The sequence below is a fragment of the Aspergillus affinis genome, assembly GCF_023601865.1.
Source record: "Aspergillus affinis strain CMG 70 chromosome Unknown NODE_1_length_919884_cov_86_970707, whole genome shotgun sequence".
NCBI lineage: Eukaryota > Fungi > Ascomycota > Eurotiomycetes > Eurotiales > Aspergillaceae > Aspergillus > Aspergillus affinis.
In genome coordinates this window covers 228,569-251,889 of record NW_026515782.1, presented here as the reverse complement: position 1 = coordinate 251,889, position 23,321 = coordinate 228,569, and the positions used below count along the sequence as shown (strand labels likewise).

At 50.8% G+C, this 23,321-nt stretch overlaps 6 protein-coding genes across 6 annotated transcripts; 1 reads left to right on the top strand and 5 right to left on the bottom strand.

The window, feature by feature from the left end:
• Positions 1-8: 8 nt before the first annotated feature.
• On the bottom strand, positions 9-5,108 carry KD926_003993 (uncharacterized protein; the record flags this gene model as incomplete). Its single annotated transcript, XM_053102622.1, has 7 exons — positions 9-743; positions 806-868; positions 927-2,786; positions 3,482-3,663; positions 3,743-4,436; positions 4,514-4,942; positions 5,019-5,108. The coding sequence occupies 7 exons, from the start codon at positions 5,106-5,108 to the stop codon at positions 9-11; spliced, it is 4,053 nt and encodes a 1,350-aa protein (XP_052961136.1).
• Positions 5,109-5,580: 472 nt separating this feature from the next.
• Positions 5,581-9,116, top strand: KD926_003992 (putative DNA damage repair protein Mus42; the record flags this gene model as incomplete). The annotated part of the gene is made up of 2 exons (XM_053102515.1): positions 5,581-5,635; positions 5,689-9,116. 2 exons carry the CDS (start codon positions 5,581-5,583, stop codon positions 9,114-9,116), a joined length of 3,483 nt encoding a protein of 1,160 aa, XP_052961135.1.
• Positions 9,117-9,517: 401 nt separating this feature from the next.
• On the bottom strand, positions 9,518-12,818 carry KD926_003991 (putative NRPS-like enzyme; the record flags this gene model as incomplete). Its single annotated transcript, XM_053102406.1, has 3 exons — positions 9,518-10,648; positions 10,703-11,702; positions 11,764-12,818. The coding sequence occupies 3 exons, from the start codon at positions 12,816-12,818 to the stop codon at positions 9,518-9,520; spliced, it is 3,186 nt and encodes a 1,061-aa protein (XP_052961134.1).
• A 443-nt stretch (positions 12,819-13,261) lies between these two features.
• On the bottom strand, positions 13,262-15,765 carry KD926_003990 (Zn(II)2Cys6 transcription factor; the record flags this gene model as incomplete). The annotated part of the gene is made up of 4 exons (XM_053102296.1): positions 13,262-13,306; positions 13,374-14,256; positions 14,333-14,767; positions 14,828-15,765. The coding sequence occupies 4 exons, from the start codon at positions 15,763-15,765 to the stop codon at positions 13,262-13,264; spliced, it is 2,301 nt and encodes a 766-aa protein (XP_052961133.1).
• Positions 15,766-17,123: 1,358 nt separating this feature from the next.
• On the bottom strand, positions 17,124-17,839 carry KD926_003989 (Zn(II)2Cys6 transcription factor domain-containing protein; the record flags this gene model as incomplete). Its single annotated transcript, XM_053102186.1, has 2 exons — positions 17,124-17,486; positions 17,693-17,839. The coding sequence occupies 2 exons, from the start codon at positions 17,837-17,839 to the stop codon at positions 17,124-17,126; spliced, it is 510 nt and encodes a 169-aa protein (XP_052961132.1).
• A 2,606-nt stretch (positions 17,840-20,445) lies between these two features.
• Positions 20,446-22,750, bottom strand: KD926_003988 (putative sister chromatid separation protein (Src1); the record flags this gene model as incomplete). The annotated part of the gene is made up of 2 exons (XM_053102075.1): positions 20,446-21,055; positions 21,189-22,750. 2 exons carry the CDS (start codon positions 22,748-22,750, stop codon positions 20,446-20,448), a joined length of 2,172 nt encoding a protein of 723 aa, XP_052961131.1.
• Between the last annotated feature and the right edge of the window lie 571 nt (positions 22,751-23,321).

Genomic DNA, 23,321 nt, shown 5'->3' with positions numbered 1-23,321 from the left:
ACATCGTCCTAGCAACCATATAGCTCGGACAGGACGCCTCGTGAAAGATAAGGTCGGCTTCGATCAACAGAGAACGCCATGGCTACAGCTTTTGGCCGACGGTAAGTGTAGCCCAAAAACGCGCTTTTTTTGCGCATTTCGAGCGCGGTCTTTCCGGTCCTTTTGTCTCGCAAAAGCTTATCGCGAGGTCGATGCTTTTCCTTGCCTTTCTTGCGGTCCCGTGCGGGCGAATGAACATCTGCTTTCGGGCTGTTTTTCTGATCTGGCGCCGGATTTCCATCTCGATTTAGCGACAGCTGTCCGTCAAACTGACTCGGATTCGGGTGGCCCTCGACTTCGTCCTCTATATTAGATGAGTTGGACGTATTGTCATTCTCCTGTGTGTTTCCCCAGTCATCGAAATACCTGGTATCCTCCCAACCTTTCACTTTGGGGATGAACGGAGGAATCGTGCGATGGAGTATATCCCAGTTAATATTTCGGAAGAACGGGTGGGCTTTTATATCGGTGGCGTCGTTCGTATACACATAGAAACCTTTATTGTCTTGACCTAAAGTATCGATATTGTAAAAAAGATACCTCGGTGGCGATCGTGCTGGAGGTGGATCATTCTGGCGGTAGTCGTTGCATGATAGCCGAAACTCTTTCTCTTGGAGTAAAGAGTTGATTAGATCAACTGCCTCTCCGGTGACAAGTTTGTCGGAAGGACGGTGCATGGGAAATCGTAAGGTCTGGAGATGATGCTATTACATCGTGAGCCACAAGCCCTATCCAATGCCGTTCGGTATGGCATCCATGTACTTACATGAATTTTCACTTTGGTCTTTTGACGATCATTTGAAGCAAAGGGTGTGAATCCATATAGACACTGTTTCGAAAAAGTTAGCCAATCGGGGCAAGACGATAAGTGAGTCTGGTGCGCTTACTTCATACAGGATGATTCCTATACTCCACCAGTCGCATCGGCCATCATAAGCTTGCCCTCGGATAATTTCAGGGGCCATGTACTGGCTAGTACCCACGATGCTTCTTGCCAGTCGACGTGTTTGATTTCGGTCTCGCCACCTAAGAAGGCCAGAAGAAGGCGTGGTGCATCCAAGGCTATCTTCATGCCGATCTTCTTGCGTACTTGGCGAAGAGCTCGATGCTTTTTGTGCATCTTTCTGATCCTGCGCATCGCCACAAACTCGAATCCCTAGCTTTTGAACCAAGGAGTATCGGTGATCATTGTAGTAAAGTTGATCATGGGCCCAATGTCCATCGAAGGCCAAGCCAAAATCAGATATCTTTAAATGACCAGAAGCGGAGATCAGGAAGTTGTCCGGCTTGATATCACGATGGATCCATTGAAGTCGATGGGCCTCCTCGACACAGAGAATCATCTCTGCAACATACCATTTTGCAACGTCCTCGCGCAGGATGCATTGCCGCAGGAGCAGGCTAAGGAAATCACCCCCTACCATATAATCCATGATAAGATAAAGATGGCTGTTATCCTGGAAGCTTGCAATTAAGGGCACAATCCATCGAGACTTTGCAGACGCAACAAGAAAGTCTCTCTCCGCTCGCAAATGACCCTCTTGGCAATTCCGGATCATCGCTGATTTCCGTATGGCTTTCATAGCAAACACATCTTTCTTTATTCCGGCCATGATTCTGCGCCGATTAGACTCCCCTGAACTGGTTATTACCTCACTTTGGCGGCCAAATATTTCGTCCTCAGTAGCACCACCTCTGTTTCCTTCGTCCGTCACTTTTTCTTTCACAAGGCGCACAACACCAAAGCTTCCCTTCCCCAGAACCTTGATGACCTCGAACCCAGCTATGGAAACAGTTTTGTCATTTCGAACACTATGAGACCGAGTCTTGAGCACTCGACATTGGCGGAGGTATTCCCGTTCTTGGAGAATCCATTGCTTCCGTATTCTGATTTTCTCTTCGGTTGTTATCGCGGATGAACACATATACTCTTCAAGTTCCCGTTGACGCTGCAAGCGAGGATCAGTACCCGAATAGACTGTACTAAAATACGTCTCAAAGAATATCTTGGCATTGGCGGTTGCTTCAACGGTGACAATAGACGGTGATATGCCGGAAACCGGTTGCATGGAAGCTATTTGAGCATTTGGCTCTCGACCCGAGGACTCTAAACTCAGTCTAACATTGACCGCGCAGGCCGAGGCTTGCTTCGATTCATCCGGTGAAGAAGTTGGCTCTTCGGAGGTCGGAGGCGTTGATTGAGTGCCTGGGGGAGAAGCACTACTACTGGGAGGCGTTGAAGGGTTTGAGCTATTATGATCACTCTCAGAACCCTTTTCCGGTGATGTGCTTGTAGGAATCGCAAACTGCACCGCACGGATATTCGGTCTTGAGCGCAGATGAGCCCGCCGGATGACAGTCGGGTTCCCAAAAGTACTAGATAGTTTCCGCGAGAAAAGGTGCGTGAAGGCTTCTGGGGTTGATTGGCTGCGTCTCATGTCCCCCGGGCCATCAGTTTGATATGAATCATACTGGATCTCTGTCTGCTGTCGATCTTTTACCCTTGGTACCTGTGACATCTCTTGGCAATTGGATTCTGGATCAGGGCTGAGACTATCTGTACTAGGAGCCGTCGGGTGGGCGTGGTTACTCGGGCATTCCATGCTGGATATATGATGAGCCGCAGAATTGGTTTCTGCTAGTAACGAGAGGCCGGATCGCAGAGTGTCTGTATTACTCTCTAGTTTTGAGGAACGCGCAGAGTCAGGGCTTGTCAATTTCGCAACTGTGAGCGCAGAGGTATTAGCCTGCGATCGAGTTGTTCTCTGGTTGATGCGTAGAAAACTGCACCGTGAGCGGGATTTCTAAGGCCCAGTAATGATAGCAATCTCGAGCTTCTCTCCCTCAGACGGGCTCGGATCTTGTCCTTGCCGGCATTCTGAACGTCACAGCTCGAGACATCCGACATGATCGAAGGGAGTGGACGACTTTGTCGATAAAATCGAAATGATCTCTACCAGCCCCGTTGCTCCGGTTTCCTTGTAGACTTGGATTTGACCCATATGACTCGCAAAGAGATCGGGCGAGTCATTAACGATAGATTTGCCGATGATAATCCGCTTGAAGGATAGAAAGCCGCGCATGGCAGAAGGGAACAGAAGACAAGATGTTGGTGGACATGGGTCGTGGGTGAAGGGCAAGTGGCATGAGAAAGTGCGGAAAGGGCGACGGAGGGAAACCGGCTGACTACGGCCATAAACTACAGCTACGCCAGGCAGTCTGGAACAAATACTTTTTACTATTGAAGAGACTTGGATGGCTTGCGATATCCTCATCCCTGCTAATATGCATCAAAACACGGTATGAGAAAGAAACAAGTCGGATATCACACAGAAACTAACGAGATTCAAAACCCCCTAGAACACCCTTGATTTTTGGTAGATTAAAAGCACAAGCAAAGGAAGTTGATGAGAGACCTCTATTTGATCTCCAGCAGCTTAACGTCGAAGATCAGCTTCGAGTTAGCGGGGATACCGGGAAGGGCCTTCTTGCCGTAGGCCATCTGGGGAGGAATCGAGATGCGACGCTCGCCACCGACAGTCATGCCGGCCACACCGATGTCCCAACCCTTGATCACCTCACCCTTACCAAGCTTGAAGCTGAAAGGCTTGCCCTTCTTGTTGGCTGTTACATCAAGTCAAATCGTTAGCGACTAGTTCCTTCACGGGATAGTGGCCATTGTAAATTGGGGTGAGAAACATACCGTCAAAGACCTTGCCATCCTCAAGCTTTCCAATGTAGCGCATGGAGACGGTGTTGCCGCTCTTGGCCGGGGTACCCTTTCCAAGCTTCTTGTCATCCATCTTCACACCCTTGATCTCCTTGACACCCAGAGTGCCGGTGGCCTCGGCGGGCTTCTTGTCCTGACCGGAAGGCGTAGGACCCTGCTCCAGGTTCTTGGCGAACTGGACCTTCTTGGCCTCCTTGCCCTCCTTCTTCTCTTCAACCGGAGCGGCGTCACCGTTGTTCTTCTTCTGCTTCTTCTGCTGCTTCTTGCTAAGAGCCTCCTCGCCCTTCTTGGCGGACTTGGCAATCAGGTCGTCAAGGCTAGCATCTTCGGCTTCGGCGGCACGCTTGTTCTTGCCCTTGCCCTTGGCAGCAACAAGCTTAGGAGCCTCCTCCTCGCTCTCCACCTCGGTGATGCGAGGGTTCTCCAGACCGTCGAGCTCATCGTCCTCATCGTCCTCATCCATGAGGTCGCCCATGTCAAGCTCGTCCTCGTCGGGGGAGAAATCGTAGTCGTCCTCACTGTCTTCCTCATCCGAGTCACAAGGATGACGACCGTCGTCGAGAGGCATCACGAAGTTTCCGGTCAGGTAAATGGTGTGGGTACCAGTGACCTTGAAGAAGACTTGCTCATCCTCGGAGATGGTAAGGTCCAAAGGTTGCTGGTAGGTCTGTAGTACAATAGAATTAGCATGGCCCCCAAAGATAAACCAGAAGAAAAAGAAGGAAGGCAATGATAGAAACCTACCTGCGCGGGGTCCAGAGTGCAGACGACCGTCTCCTCAAGGTCTAGTCCCTCCTCAGACTCGTCGTCGTCCTCATCGTCTTCCGTAGCGGGGGCCTTGCCCTTGACGAGTTTCGAGATGGCGGCCTTCAGATCGAACTCTTCGTCGTCGTCCTCATCATCATCCTCATCCTCGGAATCCTCCATGGCCTCCTTAAGGGCGGCGAGTTCCTTGAGTTTGCGGGCCTTCTCCTTGTCGCTAGGGCCGCCATTGACCTCCTCGTCGTCGGAATCCTCCTCCTCATCGTCCTCCCAGTCATCGTCAGAGTCGCCACCAAGGTCCATTCCTGGGGGAGCACGGATCATCTTAAGGGTGGCTCTGGGGCGCTTGTTGGAGCCGTCATCAAAGTCGGGTTCCTCGTCGGGGTCGACGGCAGCCATGCTCACGCGCAACTAATCAATCAAGTCAGTACCATTTATCCAGGGTACGACGCATCATTGCGATAGTTTCCGATCAAAAATCACTTACCATAGCGGCAGCATCGGGGACAGCAGGAAGCAAAGTTCCTCCGGGAGGAATCCGCAGAGTGTAGACTGCGACAGGCTGGACACCAGACATTGTGAAAAGAAAAAAGGGAAGAGAAATTGATAAATCTGAAGAGAAAAGAAAGAGGAAGATTCAAAAGAGATGAATCAATGACTTGACGGATGGGAACAAAGAAAGAGTAACCGTCCGAGTAGGAAGAGGAAGAAGGAAGAGGAAGAGGAAGCAGTGAGGAAAAGTTTTGAGGATGGAGACCGTTGCCCAGAGCACTTTCAGCACTAACCTCCCGTTAGTCTTTTTTGCCGCGGAGCTTTTTTTTCTTTCCTTTTTTTTTTTTTTTCTTCTTTCTTTTCTGCTCGTCATCACCGCCTGTCCCGAATCCGGTCCAACCACATCACGTGGTCGCCACCGCCTGTTCTGCTGGCCGTGCCGTCCCACATGACGCTCCTCGTCACGCGTCGCCGCCCTTTAGTGCTCTCGTGGGTCTTATCTCCATCTCTCCATCTCTCTATCTCTATCTCTACCATGACCCCGTCTTTGGCCCACCATGGGCTCGGCGCTCGAGGCAAACTCCAGCGCAGTGCGCAAACGCATCGAGAGTCGTAGGTTACACCACATCAGCCACAGTTACCTCTTCTAACCGCTCATTGGACAGATCAATTCGAAGATGAGGAAGGCGAAGAATATGGCGCTTCCGCGTTTGGCGGGCTCAGCGATTACATGCGCCGAAAGAAAATCAAATTGCAGAACTTAGACGCCGAGATTCGCTCCACGGCCGCTGATTGTCCTCCCATCTTTCGAAGAGTCGTCGCCCATGTCAATGGCTATACTCAACCCTCTTTGCAAGATCTACACCGCCTTATTGTAAGCCATGGAGGGGGTTTCCTTCAGTATCTTGATGGCAAGACGGCAGCCACCCATATTATTGCCAGCTCGCTCACGCCCAAGAAACGAGAGGAGTTTCGCAGGTATCGCATTGTCAAGCCCGCATGGGTAGTGGAAAGCGTGAAAGCAGGACGGATGCTTCCTTGGGACGCGTTTAGGGTTGTGGACGAAGGACAGTCTCAAAAAGTTCTCAAGTTTGGCGACGGACATTTCACTAGCCAAACCCACAGCCCGCAATCGGGCTACAAGGACCAATCTAGCTCGAGCTGGTACACCGAACAGCTCAAAGCCTCTGCAAGTGCAAATACATCAGAGCTAAAGCAGCCTTCCCCTGGATCTCCCACTCCGGCCCATGGGCCCAATCAATCCTTTAAAGAATCACAGTCGGACTACGGTGACTTTCCCAGTTTCGCCTCCCTTGACGAGCCCAACGAAACTACAACGCCTCGTCAAGCCCATGATGATGCGAACAGGGTAGATGGCTTTGAAATTGATGAAACTACGCAAATCTCCCCAGCAACGCGTTCGCCACTTCCCCCCCCTAGTATTGGTCAGAGTGCCATTTCCCCTTCACGTGCTGTTCCAAAGCCGAACATGAGCCCCGAAGAATATAATGCTGAGCTTCTGTCGGATCCTCGCATGAAAAGCTCAAGTGTTGTAAATCCCGAATTTCTTCAGCAGTACTACAAGGAATCACGTTTGCACCATTTGTCCACATGGAAAGCCGAACTAAAGGCCCAACTTCAGTCCGCAGCGAAAGAGAAATCGCAGGCTCAGACTGGACGACGAAGACATACACCTGGAGCAAGAAAATACGTCATGCATGTTGATTTCGATTGCTTCTTTGCCGCAGTCTCCACGCTTAAACATCCCGAGTTGGAAGGGAAGCCGGTTGCCGTTGCGCATGGGAGCGGCTCTGGCTCAGAGATTGCAAGTTGCAACTATGTCGCCCGGGCACACGGGGTCAAGAACGGCATGTGGATGAAGGGCGCCTTGCAAGCGTGTCCTGACCTCAAAGTTGTGCCATATGATTTTCCTGCGTACGAAGAAGCGAGCCGAAAGTTCTATAGTGCCATTCTCGCGATAGAGGGCATAGTTCAAAGTGTCAGTATTGACGAGGCTCTGGTAGATATCACTTCGCAATGTCTGGAAGCCGGTGGGACCGATGGGAAAGGTGTGTTCGAGGGCTCCATTTACCGCGAACAAGCCAAAGGCGATGAGATCGGTCAAGCTTTAAGGGTCTCGGTCAAAGACCAAACGGGTTGCGCGATTTCGGTCGGAATTGGCGGCAATATCCTCCAAGCAAAAGTTGCTTTACGCAAGGCGAAACCGGCTGGACAGTTCCAGCTCAAACCCGACGCCGTTCTTGAATTCATTGGAAATCTCCCCGTCCAGAATCTTCCCGGTGTTGGATATAGCTTGGGAGCTAAGCTGGAGGAGATCGGTGTCAAATTTGTCAAAGACATCAACGATCTCTCGCGGGAAAAGCTCACTTCTAGTCTGGGGCCTAAGACGGGAATCAGGATGTGGGAGTATGCTCGAGGGGTCGATCGAACAGAAGTTGGGAATGAAGTGATGAGGAAGTCGGTGTCTGCAGAAGTCAATTGGGGAATCCGATTCGTTAATCAGACCCAAGCGGAGGATTTTGTCACGTCATTGTGTGGGGAGCTACATCGAAGGCTCGTTGAGAATCTGGTGAAAGGCAAACAATTGACTCTGAAGGTTATGCGACGATCAGCCGACGCCCCATTGGAGCCGGTCAAGCATCTAGGCCATGGTAAGTGTGATGTCTTCAACAAGAGCATCGTGCTTGGAATATCGACGAATGAATCAGGCGTTCTTGCTAAAGAAGCCAATTCGATGCTCCGAGGTTTTGGGATCTCGCCGGGCGACCTACGCGGCCTAGGGGTGCAAATGACCAAACTGGAACCACTTGCGTCAGGCACAACTGGACGGCTTGAAAGCAGTCAGAAGCAGCTCACCTTCAAGGCCTCGCCCGTTCGCAAACCCATGGAACAAAGCGTTGACCCTGACAACTTGGATAGTCCCCGCAAAGGAGAATCCGAATCAGTTTCCCATGGCCCTTCTCTGAATGACAGTGCCCATAAGCCTCTTAACATCCTGGGGAGTCAATTCATCATGCCATCTCAACCTGATCCTAAGATATTGGCGGAGTTACCGAGTGATATTAGGTCTAAACTTGTTGCGCAAGGCAAACGTCGACGCGACTCTCGATCTGTCTCCCCATCTCCGATGAGTCGTCGGGCACCTCAACCTCAACCAGCAGCGACGGAGCTTCCTCCCCAGTCCCAACTTGATCCGGAAACATTAGCTGCGCTTCCAGAAGATGTTCGAGCTGAGGTACTAGGTTACTATAACCCACCACTAGGGAACGATGTTGAATCTGTGCCCACTCCCGTGGAGCCTTCTCGTCCGTCATCCTCCGGGTTATTGAAGTATAAGAAACCCACGACACCGACTAAAAAGCGACGCGGCCGTCCGAGTCTCAAGCCCTCCGACAATCTATTACAGTCCAAATTTCTTTTTCCCAAAGCTTCAGCGCCTACTCGCACCGATACATCGAGCCTCCCTTGGCAGCCATCCCCCTCGGAAGGCGCAGACGAAGTATCAGCGGATTTCCTCGCAGCGCTACCTGATGACATCCGTCGCGAAGTCCTCGAGGAACACCGACAAGCTCGCATGCTACAACGCTCTAGCACCAGTTCTACGGCAGCTCCCAGAGCGATCGCTCCAACACGAAACCCCTCAGCCCCCGTCCCTCAAGCGCAAGAACCACGACTTCAGCTCCCCCCTCTTCCTGAGCGACCTACCTTCACCTCGCTTAAATTATCCAGTTTATCGGATCTGCGCGACACCGTCGGATCCTGGCATGCCGCTTTTAGTGAGGACGGACCCTTCGACGAAGACGTAACGTCCCTCTGCGTCTACTTGAAACGCGTTGTCGTTGACGAGAAAGACATCGATAAAGCGGTCTCCGTCATCAGTTGGCTCATGTGGCTTGTCGAAGACGGGAAAGCAAAAACACCCCGACCATCTAACGAACCACCATCGACTTCTCCGGGCATGAATGGCAGCTCCCAGCCTGTGGTTACTTGGGACGATGCCGTGCGGTCTCTCCAGCAAAGTATCCAGGATGGACTGGAGGAACGGGATCTGCCTCCGGTTGAGTTTTCTTGATTTTGGGGGTTTGTATAGTGGTGTTTTGTAACGAGTTTGATGATAAATTAACGATTATGAATTGGCCTTGTGATTGGCAGTCTCGGTATTCGTTTTTTTCGGGTTATGTATACAATTTCTACTAAATATTGGGAATATTAGGATGAAAATAGCTACAAGATTTGATCTACCAAATGTATGGTCGCAAATATACCTCCAGTGGGAATAGTTTAAATGATTGCATTATGTCTGAATGGAAATATGCATATACACACTCATGAGATATCATTTTTAGAAAAACTAGAGCCGTTGTAACCAAAGCCCAATTTATATACTCGGCACCAAGGCCCCAGAACCCTAAAACGCCCAATCAATAAAGAACAAGCTAAAAAATATATATCTATCGATGTTGCATGTTACACTCATTCCTTAACCGTCCAACACTCTTTCTTGAAATAACCAACCATCTTACCCACCAACTCCTCATCCAATGGTTTCGCATCCGCCAAAGATACCGAGACCTGTCGTGCCCGGTCAGTGTGGTATTGCAACGACCGCCGAGGCTTCTCAGTATCATATTTACTGGCGAAGAAATCGACTAATTTGATCGGAGGGTTGGCGACGGGGTCCGAGTTCGACGACCTCAATCGCTGGAGCCACTCGCGCTGATCGAGCTCTTCGAAGTTCAGACCCACGCGGTGAAGATACGGTAGGAGGTCCCGGGTCCAATGGAAAGGGTGGTGGCTGACGATGTTGAAGACAAGGTCGGTGGTAAGGGTAGAGGGGGAGAACAAGGTTCGATCGGAGAGGGAGAGGTCGATGACAGTGCCCGCGACGACATCGACAGGCAACCAGAGCGGCGACTCGTCGAGTTTCGGGAGCGCTCCGATGGTCGTGGCGGTTTGGAGCATGAGAGGGATGGCCTCGGTGGCGTTCCAGATGCCGTGGTCCTGGTCACCGATGACCTGGCCGATTCGAAGGACTCGTGCGCAGATGCCGGTTTGTTGAGCGGCTTGGATGCACAGGTGTTCGGCGACGAGTTTGGATTGTGCGTAGCCCATGTTTTGGGCGTAGCTGAGCTTCGCGGGGAGGGCTTCGGGGATCTCGTTTCCTTCCGTGTTCACGACGGAGCTGACGGATGAACAGAAGTTGAAGGATGCGGGAGTTGGTCGTTGGGCTTTGAGGCAGAGATTGATGAGATTTTGAAGACCGCCGAAGTTATCTTTCACGAAGCTACGGAGGTGCAAATTGAAGTTGACAGACCAGGCGCAGTGGATCACATCGGTAATTTCGGAGGTGAGAGTGTTGTATATGGTTGAGTCCAGCCTCAGCATCGGGTGGGAGAGGTCGGATGGAAGGGCAACAAGCTTGCTTTTGGCGATGTCGGAAAGACCAGAAAAGACCTTCCGAGCATTCATAGATTTGAGCAATCGACCGTAAGCCTCAATAGGGGAATTGGCGCGGATAAGGCAGTAAATCTTGCTGACATTCTCCTGGGCTGCAAGCTTGGCAATGGCATGACTTCCAAGAGAACCAGTTGTTCCAGTCACAACCTGTTAATGTTAGCATTCCGTGATGCGTTAGAGTGGGATGATACTCTTGCTTACAATGTATTTCCCACTGAGCCCATTTGGATAGGGTGTGTGAGTATGGAAATGGCTGTATTGAGATATCAAGCCTGCCATTTGGTCCTCCACAGACTCCACGCCATTTGTGGTGCCAGAGCTGAGGTCTGTGAGATGACGAGCTAGTAGGCCGATACTAGGTTGCTCAAAGGCAACATTCATTCCAACCTTATGTCCATTTGTATTGATTGTTCTTACCAGAACGGACCGTAATCGTGAAGACTGCAAAGAATCCATGCCAAGGGCAAAGAAGTCAGCATCATCAGTCAAGGCGCTTGGGTCTTTTAGAGGAAGAAGCTGGAGAATCTGCTCTCTGATAAACGCCTTCAGTTCCGGCTCGGATAGAACCAATGATCCAGTCATAGCATCCTCGGCTTCATACGCCTCTTCAATCAGTTGACTGAAGTCTCTGTAGAAGGCCTGGCGAATGAAGGTTCCTTTGTCGGTGCGAGAATACTGGATGTCAGCTGGCAGAACCCGAACCATGTTTCTTGAAAGCTGGCCGTAGGCCGGCATTGCCTCATGTGCTTTCTCGACACTGGGCCAAATGTCGTTGATGAGCTCATCGTCGGAAAGAGAATCGGTCCCAGGAGCTCGCACAACCGCTAGACCGATGCTCGCTTTACCAGATCCAAACACGATAGCTTCAGCCACTGCATGATGCTGCCGGGCTCGACCTTCTAGATCCAGAGGGTTGACCTTCTCCCCATTGACCAGAGGAATGGTGTCGTCTAACCGGGCATAGTATTTGTAAGCCTCGAGTGTGGGGTGCTTGATGAACAAGTCCTTCGTCGCATAAGAGCCGTCCGGTCTGTTGGACGTGACCTTGGACGGCCAGCCATCGAGACAGACCAGTTCGAAGACTCCAGGGAAGCGTTCCTCAAACCGCAGATACTGTTTGACAAGCCCATCAGGTCTCAAATAGTCCCATTCCTTGTCCCCGGTTGGGCGAATTGAGCTCATCAGTTGGCCCGTTTCAGTCCTATGGCGGGTGCGTTAGCAAGAATCAATTACCTTGTCACCTTGTGGCGCAATGAACTTACGATCCATAGTGACTGATCAGCTTAACGTTATTTTCCACAAGCAAATTCCCGAGAGAGTCTGGACATGCCGATCCCCCGAACATAACAGCTTTGAATTTCGAGAGAACCGAGAGTCCCTCCTCGGTTTCCGCAAGCAATTTCAAGGCGTAGGGAACGCCGTAGAAAATCTCCAGCTCGCGTGATTTCATGATATCGAGCAGATTCTGCCGAGTGAGTGGCGACTTTGCACTATAAAGGTACAGTCTTTTGTTCGAGTAGATAGTCCGGAAGAGAACACTGATTCCATGATTGTGATACAGAGGCAGGGTAATGAAGCCGTTCATGTTCATGTTGGAAGCATAGTTTTTGATGGCGGCCCCGTTGGTTTGAAAGATTGGCTTGGGGAGCCCAGTCGAGCCACTGGAATGGATAATCCACGAGAGGTATCCGAGCTCCTTGGCTGGATCAAGCTGGGGCACGAGATTGGTGTCAATGTCAGTGCCAGTCGGGATAGGGTAATTGTAGTTCTCCTCAGTCGGAATTTCGGCGGCTTGCAGGCCCGGAACCAATTTCTGAAGCTCCGCTGCGGTGTCTTCGAAGGAACTATGGATGAATAGGTGATGCGAATTCGTCCTCTCCAGTAGTGAAACGTAGGCTTCATTGGACAGTCGTGTTGATAGCAAGAGGCCGGTATGTCCTAATTTAGCCAGTGCCAGTAGCATGACGAGATAGTCAAGATTGGAAGGCCCCAGCAACGAAATGACAGCCGGAGTTTCTGATGAAGATGACCGAGGGGGAATGCGTGCAGCTAACACCTTGGCGACTCGGAAAGCGAAGATATCCAGTTGACGGAGAGGGTAATCAACATAGTCCGTGCCTGTTTCAGGATAAGAAATCACAGGCTGTGAAGATCCCAAAGCTGCCCGTTGCCGGACAAGCTCGTCGATTGTTCTCGGTTCTTGTTCTGGTTTCTGGTCATGGTGCTTTTCGTTCTTGGTGACCGTCTCAAGTGGCGAGACTTGAGTACGGTATGCCGGTAGCACGTTCAGCGGTTTTGTGATAGGTGATTCCAACATGTTGTCAACAAATGTTTTCTGGGGAAACGAATAGACTAACTCGAGATAGAAAAGAGAGAACCGGCCTTTAAATAAACCGGTTCAGCCATGATTGATCAGCTGCTTTGAACTTAAGTATTCGTCGGTTTGATATCCGTTTCTGCTTAATAGCCGGAAAACCTGGCCGATCCCGGATTCTTTTCCGAGACCACAAAAACCAGCGAACGAACGGACGTATTCTCGTTCGTGGGATGAATAGTAACAAGAAGCATTGGATTCTCGTTATTACTGATCATTTGAGTTTGAATAATCTTACAATTAAACACTAGACACTTGATGTCAGATGTAGCTCACTGTGTGCTAATGAATAGGAATGGTACCAAAGTATTTAACCATATGAAAGAAATTATAGTACTATGTATCTAGGACGGCTCGTGCAACGCCCGTCTCCGTATATACGAGATCTAAAGGTTGATGCCTGTAGGGTCAGTAGGTAGATTCGAAAATGCCTAAAAAGAAATGATCAGTTCAGAAAGAACGGAAGGTTCAAGACCAGTAATGTATTCTTGTACTCACCCAGGAATCCAGTTGCGTCCACCAGATTGATCCTTCAAGATTGTCCAGTAATCCCATGTCTTCGCAGGAGTAAAGCTGCCCCGTCATTTCCGGTGTTTGCAGACCCCCAAGATAGTTGATTGAGTTGGCGTCCAATGGGTTCTGGTGCCCAGGAACTGCAACGTTGGTATTCCTTTGTTCCAAGGGCGCCTCCTGGGTGCTCAATGGAATCGAAGTGTTTCCCGGTGGCTCCTGGTTCAAGAAAGATCCAATTTGTCGGTGCACTTCCAACCGCAATTCTTCCAGGATGATACTGTAACGGCGACTTGGGCAGTTCTTGCGAGTGGCTTCGGCAAGGTGTTGTTGACATACTTCAGCAAGGTTGAAAAGTGACCGTAGTCGTTTGTGATCCTCAACATGGTGGTCTGGGCTCTCTAATGAGGAAAGTTGACATTGCTGAATTGTGTATATATAGACCACAATAATGGCACAGAAGCACACATAGTGGGTGAACCAGAATGATTGAATGAGGACGTCTTGCTTGGCAAGGCTATCCACCAATTTGATTATGTCTTCAGCAGCCTCAATACATTTGCGTACATGGCCTGTCACGGTGGGATGTGGAATCGGTGGTCTTCGACTCAGATCGGTGAAATCGTTCAGAAGAAACGACCTCGTCGCGTGGATTATTGCATGCGAATATGCAAGTTGTAAGACCTGACTCTGCCTGCAGAGTGGTGGGATGAGGCTAGTCGCACGCACACTGTTGAATAATGGCGGTGCAGTTTCCTTCCATTTCACAAGTTCCGAGGTGAGAGACGCAGCTGTTTCTAGAGATTGATCTCGAGATTGTGGGCTAATGGTGTAGATTTGACGCGATATCTCGCCCACAATGCGCCCGAGTCTGCGTTAACGAGGCCGATTAGTTTGGAGTACGATCGAAAAACAGCCCTAAAAACCAAAGAAAGATCGCGACTCACTTAAAATGCAGAACAGACGCAATCATCATACAGTCTGGAGCGCCAGTTCGTCTCTCGGGATCATCCTGGGCCATATCATCATCGTTCATTTCATCTGGAAACTCTTGGTCATTATCCTCGTCGTGGAGAAGTCGTGGTCTCCCAAACATAACGCTTAAGTATTTGTCCAATGTATAGGCACTCCAGAAAATGCGCTTACGAAGCTCACGCTCTAAATAATTATTCCCGTTCTTCAACAATTTCGCAGGACATTTTCGATGAAGACCCAGTGCTGTCACCAGTTGCAGTGCGGTACCAAATGCATACCAGCACTCGTTGGCCCGAGACGAGGCGAGCAGGAATAGACATTGGCCCAATCTTGCTTGGACCGTCTCTAATCGCGGCGGCCCGAACTCCATAGAGATCATATATTTTGAGGCAGAGTACCATCGCTCACTAGAATATCTCAGTATTCCCGTTGAGTATGCATGCAGCATGGAAAGTTTGCAAGCTCACCTTCCATTCCAAGTGTCTACCTCGTTTCCAGGTCGTTTCTCTTCATATAGGGTGGTAACAGCAAAGATCATGAGAATAATCGCCGTCCTAACAATCATGGGACCAGATGGAAGGTTTGACGACGAAATCTTGTTCTGATATACTTGTTTAAGCCACTCCTCCACGCTGCCCCTGTGTAGGAAGCGGTAGGTCACCATGGAGAAATCAAAATACGTATTCACCAGTTCGAGGGCCCTTTCGTACGGGGGCAGCACGAACCCGGTGTCCCGGTAATCGGAGTAAGGCTTGTCGCCGAACATGAAGACTGAGGTATTTTTAGAGACCGACTCATTCTGCAGTTCGTCCGGGATAGTACAAATCTCGTCCTGATGAAGACGACGCCAAACTCGATTGAGGAACGACACACCGGACGCAGGGCCGAAGTAGTTGCCCTCGAAGTCCGTGGCTACTGGATCTGGCGAGTTACGACGTGAAAACTCAGGACCTCTCTTAGGCTGCTGTCGCCGCGCAGGGAGGTCGGTTCTAGAGGAGCTCCGAGCGGACCGCGGAGTCTCATCACGAGCCAAAACTGAAAACGGGCTATGATTCTCATCAGTCACCGAAGTAGACGCCCGGAGCGGTTCTGGAGGCAGTCCTCGAGAGTAGGCTGCATTGTATTCGCAGCGGAGGGCTAGCCTCATACATCTGACGCAAGGACGTGTCCCGGAGCAACGGGTTTTCTTTTCTTTGCAGTGGTCGCAGGCCCTGGTGATCTTTTGTCTCGGCGCATTGGCTTTCGTTGTTGGGGGGTCGAGGGCCTTTCTCTTTCGTTTGGCACCAGGGGTCCCGTTAACCTCCGGGGGAGATTGCAGTCGGTCATTAGAGACCATCTCCACAACGCAGTCATTTCCGGGCGAGAGTTGCTGCGTAACAGCAATACCGACGACAGCGGCGGCCATTGAATAGACAGATGATGTGTTGCCGAGTGTTCACTAGATTAAACATGGGCAGCCCCGTTTCACGTTTGAGTTTGTTTTCCGCCTCCTCTCTCGAAACCGTAACATAGACAGACAAGTAGAAGGAGAGAGCCTGGTAGGTTTAGGAGAAATTTCCGAAGGCTCGGAATACAACTGATGGCCTTAGGGTGCGGGGTCGGCCAGGATGGCTCCACTGGTGCGGGAGAAATCCGGGGCGCTAAGACTGGACTTATCAAGGAAACCAAGCATGGTTGATGGCTTGAATGACTGAGCATGTTATCATCGATGAACGGAGCTAATAGGCAGGGACTCGGTGTCCATGAGTCAGGTAGCAATGATGGAGAGGATCAGATGAGGAAAGGGATAGAGAAGGCCCCAGTCACCTGCTGCGGTTAGTCAACCACTTAACTAGTTGGTTACGCATTCTTCTTGGTCTCTGGATAAATTTTTGCCCTAAAACTAACACAACTTCAAATTCTATTTTATTTCATGACAGAATGACAAGGGTGCTCATCCCCAGCCTCCCTTTATGAGTTACCAATACACGTCGGAGGTGAGAACACTCCTTTGAATCGCAGTTTCAGTATTAGAACTGCCCCAGGGAAGATCGGATTGATATCATCAGTCACACGGATCGCATTTGCCCACTCACTCACTAAACGTCATGTCCGAGGGCAAATATGGGGTGAAGATACATTCTGTGTCGGCGTATATGGAGTGAGGCCTACCCCCCTCGGATACGAGGTATTTAGAGGTGTATGGACCTACCCAATGTCGCAAGGTGTCGGCCAGAAATACAACCATCTTTCCATTGACCCAGCTTGGTTATAATCGTCCTGGAGCATCTTGGTGCTGACCAGAACCAGTCATAACATTCAATTCCGCGGAAATTGCATACCATCAATGTTGGAAGCTTGCATGAAGGAAGCGGTGAAAATAAGAGAAGAGACGAAGAGTCCGGGTGGGGGAGGTACCGCACGAAGAACAGGCGAAGGCAGGAGGGAGATGAAGAAGAGAAGACCAAGATTTGCCTGGGATAGTCATAGCCAGTAATACTGTTTCGTTTCTTGCCTTTCCTTTCCTTTGCTGTCTTTTTCTTTTTGCTTTTGCTTTCTGTTTATTAAGGACTATGGCTCGTGAACTGACGTCAGGCTGGCTAATCTTTCACGCAGACAAAAGATAAGACCCCTCTTCTTATCCTATCAAAGGATGGTGTCATGTTTTGCCATCCCTCCCGCGAGACTAGGATGGTATTGGGTTGGTAACAGAGGCTGGGAAGCACCGTGGATATTCATCAAATTCGTCGACTCCATCACTTCATAAACGGCCAGGACATATTGTCATGGCCAGCCGTCTGGGGTCATATCAGGCATTTTGCCATCGGGCGTGGCTTTATTCCAAGAGTCTGAGGAGTCCGCATCCTCCTTAGGGGTCTGATTCAAGACCCGAGTGACAACCGAGTGTATTTCCTTGTGCGATGCGCCCGACCGAATGGTATCGACAATCGAATCAATGCCTGAACCATCCCCAGACCGAATAGCCTCAAGTAGCTCTTCCACAAAACCACGATAGTATTTCAAACTTTCTTCGGTACGCTTGGCGGATATTTTTCGCCGTTTATCGGCAAACTCGTCGACAACACACTCACGACCGTGGAGGGCACATTCAGAACACGACGAACCGGCCGTCTCGGCAGCGTTGCACTAGATATCATAGGCCCTGCTCTTTAGCAGAGGAACGAAGAGAAAATTGCCGAAGGAGGTGACGATGAAAAAATAGCAAGGGCAACGAGAGCCAGGTACGAAATCACGGACTGCCGGAGTCGAAGGGGGACCTCTTCAAATAGTCGATTGAGACACGTGGAAAAATCCTCAGATGGAGGGTAAAAGCACAAAAGGAATAAACATACCTTCGTCCGGCGTCGTTTACATTCGGTACAAGCCATAGAGGCTCTCTTGATCTTCCCCTCCTCCGGAGGAGGCCCTGGTGCAGGAGACTCGGGGAATGATCTGGGGGCAATGGGCCGCAAAGGCCTCGGTGGTCCTTGTTGGGCCATGTTCTAACAAGAGCGTATGGAGTGGTCTTACAGACTCACAGCCGAAGGAGAGGCATTCAACGATGAAGGTGAAAGATAAATGGCTAAGGGCATTTTCCGCGCAAGGAGACACGTCCAGCCTATAAGAGCCGTTCAGACCATGCTCCTCAGGGAGACCATACGTGTGAGATGCTAAAATTTTCGCGCTAATTCAGATTCCCTGCGCATCGGTTTGCACGCAACAAGCGCCGTCGGCCATCGAGAGCGAGAGTGGGTGGGCGGGCAGTGGGGGTTAAGAAGGGGAAAAAAAATTAATTTCAATATTTCGTAGCGTCTGCTCACGGGCCGTTCCCAAGAACAGCTGAACAGCTGATCTTTCCGGCCGGTCGTTTCCAGGCACGCCCAAGCGACAGAGCGCGTGGAAACAAGGGCATAAAAGGCAGGCCCGACTCTTGCCCACGCCGCGCGCGCAGCAGAACAAATTAGTTTGAAACCTAATCATGATGGGCTGTAGCCATATTAGTCAGTCCCTGGTGAAGGGTGAAGATCGAGATTGCCATGGTAGGAGTCCCTTTCAAAATCAAGGCCAAATCCAGGTTCTATTTCGATCATTTTTCTTTCGAGACCGAGGGCCTGCCACGAATAATGAGTACGTATCCACCCCATGGCTTCTACTCGTGGAGACGAGATGTTTCGTTGTTTCTCTGGAACGGAGGTTGGGCTTTACCATTCCAGACCCCTTGTGTTCATACCAACGAAGTTATTTAAGTGTTGCGCTTTCACCTTACTTCGATTTGGAAGCACGACAGAACGTGATCGATCGAAGGGTACTTTGTCATCGGCTTTTCGTTGACTCGGGAAATTTTTTAAGAATTTTTCTTGTTTATCTCATGTGCGGTGATTCGGCCACGACAGCCCCAGTGCCACTGGGACTAGCAGGTGGATGGAAGGACGTGGTTGACCAGTATCCCCGGATATAGTTTCCGGAGATATTGATAGGCCAGCACAGGGCAGAAGATGTCGGGAACATCGAAGGCAGTGGATGGAAGTGGAACACAGTCTGTTCTCCAAGGAACGCAATAGATTATCACCCAATCATGTAGACCCGGTGACGTAGTTGAAGGCAGGTTCTGTCTGATCTTTGGAAACGATAGCGGCGAGCTCATGGTTGGAGTCTGGAAGGCTCGACTAGCGGCACTGAAGGCTTTTGTTCTTGGGAAATCCGAGTTTTAACGTACCGAGAAACAGCTCACAGTCCTCACAGTCCTCTCATGCAGCTCATGCAGGGCATGCAGGACATGCAGACGGGTATGATAAAGGGATGCTGGCCACCGAGCCCGTCCTGGATCATCCTGGACAGACTCGAGTAGAAAGAGGATGTTGCAGATCGACGGTCATCGCCAAGCTCTGTCTCACGTGATCGACTGGTTACGCGCGACTAAACCGCAAGGGGAAGGCCCATCTGCATATCGGTCGTCCGAGGGGCAACTTCATTCCTCGTCCTTACCCATCATCTCTCCAACCCATCGCGAACCCAACACACGCCCGAGGAAATAATGCACACGCACGCGACCTTCCTCCCAGCCGGCTGCTTTCCATGGATTCCACCCATGAGCCAGATGGTACAAGGGGAGCCATTGAAACCTTCTACACGGTACGGCCCAGCTCTGGACCTCAGCAACGATACGGGGGAGCACATGGCCTTGACAGACGCCGATGCGGCACTTCAAGCATTTTCCTATTACGACTCTCAACAGCGCACTGAAGCAGCGTGGGACCGAGTCGTCGGCGGCGGAGAAACTGTCAGCAATAATGACTAGTGTTGAGCGCGTGCCCCCCTCTTGTCGCAAACTAGACCGGTCCGGAATTCTCATTTCCGGAACTCGAGGAGACTAGACGAGACGCCCGGCGGGCCTCCCAGATTACAGCAAGACGGCTAGATCAGCACTCAAGGGCACATCTTTAATTGGGCACAGCCGAGGTCGTCATTTACTGAGCTGCGCTTGGGGCTAGCAGGTTTCCCTTTTTTAGTCTTGAGAGAGAGGCAAGATCCACCACGGTGGACCGGCAAATGCATGACGATAAACCATCAGGCCGCGGTGGCAAATTCTCATGCACCCTCGGCGTTCCCCTTCTCCCTGACACCCCTCGTCCGCCGTAATTTATGCCCCCTTGGAGCAAACTGAGAACGATCGATGGTTGGACGCAGCCACAGATGCCTTGAGACCTATGGAACAGCAGACCCGGTAAGAACCAAACTTGCCAAGCTCGACCTGACAATATGGTACGGCCGCACCGACTGACTTCCCTGAGAGCGCCACGACCCTTTAATGCCCCGCGTCTGGGCAGGAAGAATTACTCTAAACTGCTGACGGGGATGCAGAGTAAGCTAGAATTGACCTGAACATTGTAAAAAGGCAAGCTATGGGAATCTTATAAAGGACGAGAGGCATAAGGATATCCAAAGAATGCTGCGGGCAAAAACGCAAAGAATTTAACATGAACAGAACGATGGGAAATGGATACCAAAAATGGAGAAAAAAAGAAGAAAAATATTCAAAAGAAAGGAAGCGAAGAGGCACACAAAAAAGCTGGCAAGAGAATCATCCACTAGCCAAACTTCCTCTTCAGTATATGGGCCGTCCTTCCTCCCATTTTCGCGACTCCCTTGGACTTCCTGCCATGGCATGATCACCGGAATGCTGGGGGGTCTCATTCGACAATGCCGTGAAGTGTACTTTATTCCCCTCTCGCTGACGAGTGGCGCTGCCTTCAATGTCCCCACGGACACTTCCAATGCCCCCAATCCATTCCCATGAACGCGCAACATCTCCACCCCGGCCTTCACGGACCGCAGCTCTAATGTTCGTGTTTCCTTCGACAACGTCGCGGACCCGCCGCCAAAGACCTTCGCGCCGACTTCCCCGTAGCTCTGAGCGTAGCACGTCGTCACGCAATTGTCCTATTGGGATATAGGGCTCGCGGGCCTCGCCGCGGGCATGCAAAGCTGCCTGAGTTGCGAGGCGGTCTAGCGTTGTAGCGACGAGTTCCGGAATCCTTGCCATGTCGGAGCGGCGAGCAAGGACCCTTGAACGCGCATAGATTAAGGTACTAACAATTACCACTAGAATCGAAAGAGGTAGTCGATACGCGAGGAGAGAGAGTCGGACGTAGCGGCGGAAGGCGCATTTGAGAGGGAGTCGGGTGACGGATGTAGATGTGAGGCTGAGGATGGAACTGTAATTGTTTTGTCGCTTCTGTTAGTTCCGTTATACACGTCAGAACCACAATTTCTTCGACACCGACATAGTCATGACAGGTGGGCGCCAGGAGCTGGGATTACAGGCTAAGGGATGTCCGGCGAACTTACTGTTTCGTCTTGCTGATGATTTCTTCCTTGCCGATAACCTCGCCCAATGCACCTTTCCAGAGACCATCAAATTCCGCGTCGCTCATTCCCTTCCGTCGCTTTCTTCCTACTTCCTGCTTCAACTCTGATTCGCTGATCTCCGGTCCAGACGCTTCCTTGCCCTGTTCGGTGAGCTCACCACACTCCCACTTGGCTCTTCGGTCACGGAGTGCTTCAATGGCTTTGTCCGCGACGGCTTTCACACGGCGTGCCTTCTCGCTGTCTGGTTCACAAGTCGGAGGCAGGGGAACCAGTCCCCCCAGTGCCAAAGGATGGGGTTTGAGGATGAAATCATGCTCACAGCGGGCTTCAAAATTCTTATAGCAAAACGCATGTGAGGGACACGGTTCGCATTGCGGTTCGAGCACATTAGCCCATTCGGGAACTCTTGTGTTGGCCAGGGACCAAGTCGGCTTTCCGATGCCACAAAATCCAATTTCAATCTTTTCCTGTCGCCACCAACCAGCGAAGCCACAAACAAGAGCCATGATGACCAACCAAGGCGCGGCTGTGCTTGCCGTTCCGCGTGTCTGAGGACGCCGACGTGGCGAAGTTGGGGGGTACATCAAATCCGCGTGTTCCCTCTCTAACGCCAACTGCTCGTCAGGGGTGAATTCTTCACCAGCACTTTCCTCACTTAGGTCGTAGTCATAACTTCCCTCGGGCTCGAAATATTGATTAGGCGTGGTGGGTTTCGAATTCTGAATATCAGGCGATGAACGGGCCGATACCGTTGGTTCCGCTTCATGGCTCAGATAAGCACGCGCATCAGACTTCCTCGACCGCAGGCTTTGATTCAACGCAGGACTCTCGGTCGCCAGATATGCGCTGCTCTTTCGCTTCCCATCCCGGCTTGCACCTCTTCTCGAGTCCCAGGGAGCTGGAGAGCTTCCACTCTGGAAAGGGTTGTCATGGGTAAAAACGCTTTCTTCCTTCGGCTCCGTTTTGACTGATGAAATTGGCGGCTCGGCTTCAGTTGAGGGAGTCATCTCGCTTCTGCGCAATTTTCTAGCCGTGGACTTTCGAGGCGTGAAGGCGTCAGCGACTGTAGGAGTTGTCGGGGCATCGATTCGCTCGCTCAATCTTGCGGTTGATCGTCTCGAAGCCGTCGAAGGAGTTACAGGAACGTGCGCCTCTTCGGCATCCGCAGTCGACGCTCTAGTGCTCATCCGAGAGCGGCCCCTGCGCGTCCCAGTTGCTGTCGAAACTGTAGAGGGTGTTGGCGGAGGAGGCATGGAATCCCGAGCTTCGTTTTCCCGATGGTTGTCGTAATCGCTTGCGACCGACGTGGCGCGACTTCCCATGTCTGTAATGCCTTCACTTGTCCTCCTTACTCGTTCGCGTTCGCGCAATAGCTTTTTCGCCTTGGGAAGAACATCGCTCTCCAGGATCTGAATGAGCTGCGCCTTTTTGGCGGATGCTGGATATGGGACGTCATGGCTAACGAGAATAGATCGCAGACGAGGGACGGTCAGGGAGTTGAGGTCGAAACCAGCAGACAAATAATCAATTTCGTCCGCCATGGTGACAGGCACACCTTATCGAGGTCACCGCAAGAGATGAGAGACAAGTAATTTCAGGTGTTAGAGATGAACTTGAAAATGCGACAACTAAGGGATTTAAAGGATAAAGAAGAAAAAAAAAAAAAATAGCCTGATGATTCCAATTTGTCAGTTCCGGATCGTGGGCGTTGGAGAACACGGTATCCAGGGCAACACAGCGGGGCCAAAGACAAATAGGCCACGCTAACAAACGAACAGAAGTGCTTTCTGCACGATAGAGCTAACTCGTAACAGATATCAGAGCATATAGAACCCTATCTGCTCAAAGCATTCGAGGACCGAGGATGAAGAGACCCTGAAGAGCAGAGAAGAGATGAAGGTTGGGATTGCAGAGCGATGACGAAAAAAACAACATGTTTCACGTGATGCTTGCGTTTGACGCGGTTGCCTTACTGCCTTAAGCCATCACTAGAAACTAGGCCAAAAGTTTGAATAGCACGCCCCGCACTTTAGTATGGCAATTTGTGTAGGATTAAATCTAAATTTAAAATTTTGCAGAAAAGTCATATCCTATCTATGCGTATTAATCTTT